Genomic DNA, 3,788 nt, shown 5'->3' with positions numbered 1-3,788 from the left:
AAATGTTTAAATCACCAAAATTATACTCTTTATATCCAAATTTTGCTGCTAAAAAAGTTGTATGTTGATTTTAGAATTGTTTTAAATAGTAATTCAGTGTGCGGGGAAATAAAGGAAATAGATGGTTCTGTTAATAATAACAAATGCTGATTCTCTTGTTTGTAGGTACCCAAGGGATGGGAAGCTCTTTGTTTCTGTTGTTTCGGTAGAAAGTGGTAAAGCTATTGCAAAGTCAAGCAAGGTGCTGGTGCAATATGGGAGTGGTCAGATTCTTTTTCAGAATTTGTATTGTTTCCAGGAGATAATTCTTCCAAGGAGATTGATGAATGTCTCCTCAAGCTTATTGTTGCCATGGTGCTGATACTATTGCTGTTTGCTTTTCCTATTGTGTATCTACTTTGTAGTTAAGATGTTTCTTTATCAGTTAGAAGTTTGTTTGAATTATGATGTGGCTTAACAGGGACCATCAAGGTCTAGTATCCTTGGAGAGGTCACTGTTAATATGGCAAGTTATGTGAGTTCAAATGCTGAATCTCCACTTTCACTCAAGCTGGGTAAGTGGCAACCATGGGACAGTTTTACATGTCAGATATACAAATAAAGTTATCTTACTTTTATTGAGTGCAGAATGGTTGTGTTACTGTGGTTGGTTACGCTGGGATTTAATTGTAGTCAACTTTGGGGGAAAAGTAACATTGGAAATCTGGAATATATTGCTGAGTATTGAATGTATCTTATTAATTCCAATTACTCTTGTTAATCGACAAGTTGTTTTCTTTGGGTAATCTCTGTTCATTCAAGCGGTATTCACTGTGATTTTACTCTCTGATATACAATGTTGCATAGGATCATATGGAATTATATTTCTGCCCAAAGTTTTATGACTTGTATTCAATTGAAGTCTTAGCCACCAGATTGCTAACAGTTATTGCTGGTTCATACAGTTACATAATACCAGTCATTTCAATAGTTCAAGCTAAAAGATATGATTTATATACAGATCCTTATGAGGTTAATGTCATTTTTCTTTCTTTAGATGCTACCCATTGTGCTGATTTTGGCTTAAATGGTTGAGTTCTATTTTTTTTCTGTTAAAAAAAACTAAAATATTTTCTATAACTCAGAGATTCACTCAGACAAAGAGGGACTCAAAGTGCCTTGATCGTAAGTGCATCTTTCCAGATGGTACTTGGATTTTTCCAAATCTGACTCGCATTAAGTGTTATTATTATAGGGACAACAATACTAACTGGATTACATTTAAACAAGCTAAGCAGGACAAGTGCATATTATTTTTATTTCCACTATTACAAAAAAAGAAATGAAAAGAAAACATTACAAACTCATCACATGTACACAAAGGAAAAACCAAGCACCAGAAAAACATCATAAAGTCACATACATGATTGAAGTTTGTACCACACATCATCGTCAAGGAAACGGTAATAGGCATACACCTCCATGATTTGAATATGAACAGTGGACCCACAAATCCCCAAAATCCCACTATAAATCCAAAAGCCACACTCACAAACAGCCACTTCACTCCATGATTCTTACTTCACTCCATGATTCTTTCTCTCTTTTTCATTGTCATTAGCATCATCATCAGGAACTTTCCCGTCCATGGTACAGTTGAGCAGCAATGGTGGACCACATAGCTTGTTGCCGACGAAATCGGATGCTTCAAAGCTTTGCAACTGAGTGCCCATTGGGATTTTGCCCTCCAAGTGATTGTAGGACAAGTCTAGCTTGTTCAGGAAGTTCAAGTTTGTGATGCTTTGAGGGATCTCCCCTGTGAGTTGGTTGCTAGAGAAATCAATGGATTCCAATGACTCCATATTGCCAATACTTTGTGACCACTTAACTCATTCTTGGACAAGTTCAAATAAATCAGAGCAAATAGGTTTGTGATTTCCATTGGTATTTCCCCCAACAATTTATTAGATGAAAGATCAATGTTTTTTACTAAGCCGAGAATGTTGTTGTACTCAGCATCTTTTCCTTTCACCCATAGGATCATGCTTATAATATCACTTCCATACATCATGTCTTTCTGGATGGATGAACTTGCACTAGTTTTATCTATCATGGCACTCAAATGGTTCAAACAATTTGGTATAATAGACACATACAATAGGAATAATAGACACATCACTAACATCGAAACTTAGTTGGGTAATACTCTTTCTTCCATTTTTGTACTTCAACACTTTATTTTTTACCCAATCTCAAATTTCCATATTGCACCTAAACGGATCCTATATGCATCATCAACACACAAAATGTTATTTATACAATTCAATTAAACAGAGGATTTGACTCAAGAGTTACCTTCATCTTTTTCCAAAAGTTATAGCCGTCTGTAGATCTACCAAGCTTAGTCGAGCTTCATTAATAAAACAAAATTTTATCAAGTGTTACTAGCAATATATATTGGATAATTTTATACGCGATAAATAAAAAAGGGATATAACTATGGCCTCATTAGTAAAATAAGACCAATACATGAGTAATTCCTAATGCAAATTAAATGCACACAAATTGAGGATTCACCCAAAATTCAAGAATTATGAACATAGAAATCCTATAGGTGTTGACAAAACAAAACAAAATCAATGTGCTAATGAATTGTAAGTTGAACAAGCATCAAAATATAGCCAAAAGTGCCTCATCCAAGAACAGTGTGCCTAACATTTTCGCAATTTAATCTTTATAGTAGATACAACACATAAATAAAATGCAAAACATTACATAGGCATTCAATCAAGCATGTGGTGTGCAATGCAGAAATTCAGCATACTAAAGCAATTTTCAGCGGAATTCAATCCATAATGGCCATAATCCAACACTTGCAACTTAACAAAGACCTACTAAACTAATCCTAACCTATCTTAACCGCTTAAATCCACTAACAACATGCAAATTCTAACTAACTAACTAATTAAAGAAAATAGACTAGAAAGCAGAGCAAAGAGAGAACCTGAGGTGATGACTAGAGTTCTTGAAGCAGAGAAACGGGAAAAGAATGCAGTGGTACTATGTTATTGCCACTGCTGGAGGTGCGGTGACAATGACGCCAAAGAGGAGGAGCTGGGCTGAGCTCCGAGTTGGAAAGGGAGAAGACGAATGTCGCTGAATGAGGGTGAGAAAAGAGAGAGGAAAAAAAGAAGCAGAATGAAGTTGCCGTGGGAGAAGGAGATCAAGAAGTGACCCTGCGACCAGAAGAATGGGTTATTTTTAAAATATCGACCCAAGGAGCTTTGGCGACCGGGCCTCTTCAGAAGGCTAACCAGAAGAAGAAGAAGGAGCGTGACCCTTTGACCGAGCCCCTGTCTCGACAGGGCAAGCGCCGGCGCCTCCTGGAAGAGAGTGTCCTCACTGCCACTGAGGAAGGCGTGTATCAGCCCAAGACCAAAGAGACTAGGGCTGCCTATGAGGCCATGCTGAGTGTCATTCAACAGCATCTTGGCCGGCAGCCTCTCAGCATTGTTAGCGGCGCGGCTGATGAGATTCTTGCAGTGCTCAAGATTGAGAAGCTTTTGAATCCTATTCCTAATCAAGTGTTTGAGAGGCTGTATCCGAAATAGTGTTAAATAAAATATAAGTCAACTATTTAGGTTCTGAAAAAAGATTGGGTTTTTGGCGTGGTAACCTAGCTAGCTAGATGTGATACGAGGGAGAAGACACTCCAAAACTGAAATTTTCGGAAATTAAAAGGCGATTTTGAATAAAATTTTAATTTTTGGTGCAAAGTAAATGAGCAGCTTTGAAATAACTATATATAA

General features: G+C 37.0%; 2 protein-coding genes and 1 long non-coding RNA gene across 3 annotated transcripts; 2 read left to right on the top strand and 1 right to left on the bottom strand.

Annotated features, from left to right (window-relative positions):
* On the top strand, positions 260 to 747 carry LOC110270483. The gene is made up of 2 exons (XR_002360088.1): positions 260 to 354; positions 461 to 747. It is a non-coding gene; the product is annotated as an uncharacterized LOC110270483 (long non-coding RNA).
* LOC107631951 (receptor-like protein 2) lies at positions 879 to 1,841 on the bottom strand. Its single transcript, XM_021117499.1, has 3 exons — positions 1,561 to 1,841; positions 1,403 to 1,506; positions 879 to 931 (listed from the first exon to the last, which is right to left on the bottom strand). Exons 1-3 carry the CDS (start codon positions 1,839 to 1,841, stop codon positions 879 to 881), a joined length of 438 nt encoding a protein of 145 aa, XP_020973158.1.
* On the top strand, positions 3,130 to 3,756 carry LOC110269554 (DExH-box ATP-dependent RNA helicase DExH12-like). Its single transcript, XM_021117498.1, has 2 exons — positions 3,130 to 3,145; positions 3,259 to 3,756. The coding sequence occupies exons 1-2, from the start codon at positions 3,130 to 3,132 to the stop codon at positions 3,588 to 3,590; spliced, it is 348 nt and encodes a 115-aa protein (XP_020973157.1). The 3' UTR covers positions 3,591 to 3,756.

The sequence above is a fragment of the Arachis ipaensis genome, chromosome B03 (assembly GCF_000816755.2).
Source record: "Arachis ipaensis cultivar K30076 chromosome B03, Araip1.1, whole genome shotgun sequence".
In the NCBI taxonomy this organism is placed as follows: Eukaryota; Viridiplantae; Streptophyta; class Magnoliopsida; order Fabales; family Fabaceae; genus Arachis; species Arachis ipaensis.
Note: the sequence above shows the minus strand (reverse complement) of the source record. Positions and strands in the feature narration are given on the sequence as shown.

What these genes read in the sequence shown, in the direction of transcription:
- LOC107631951 (XM_021117499.1), bottom strand. Translation starts at nt 1,841, where the DNA reads ATGGAGTCATTGGAATCCATTGATTTCTCTAGCAACCAACTCACAGGG. An exon ending in AGAAAGAATCATGGAGTGAA is followed by an intron (nt 1,507 to 1,560) that starts GTAAGAATCATG and finishes TTGGATTTATAG; the next exon opens with TGGGATTTTGGGGATTTGTG. An exon ending in GTGGTACAAACTTCAATCAT is followed by an intron (nt 932 to 1,402) that starts GTATGTGACTTT and finishes TGTATGAACCAG; the next exon opens with CAATAACTGTTAGCAATCTG.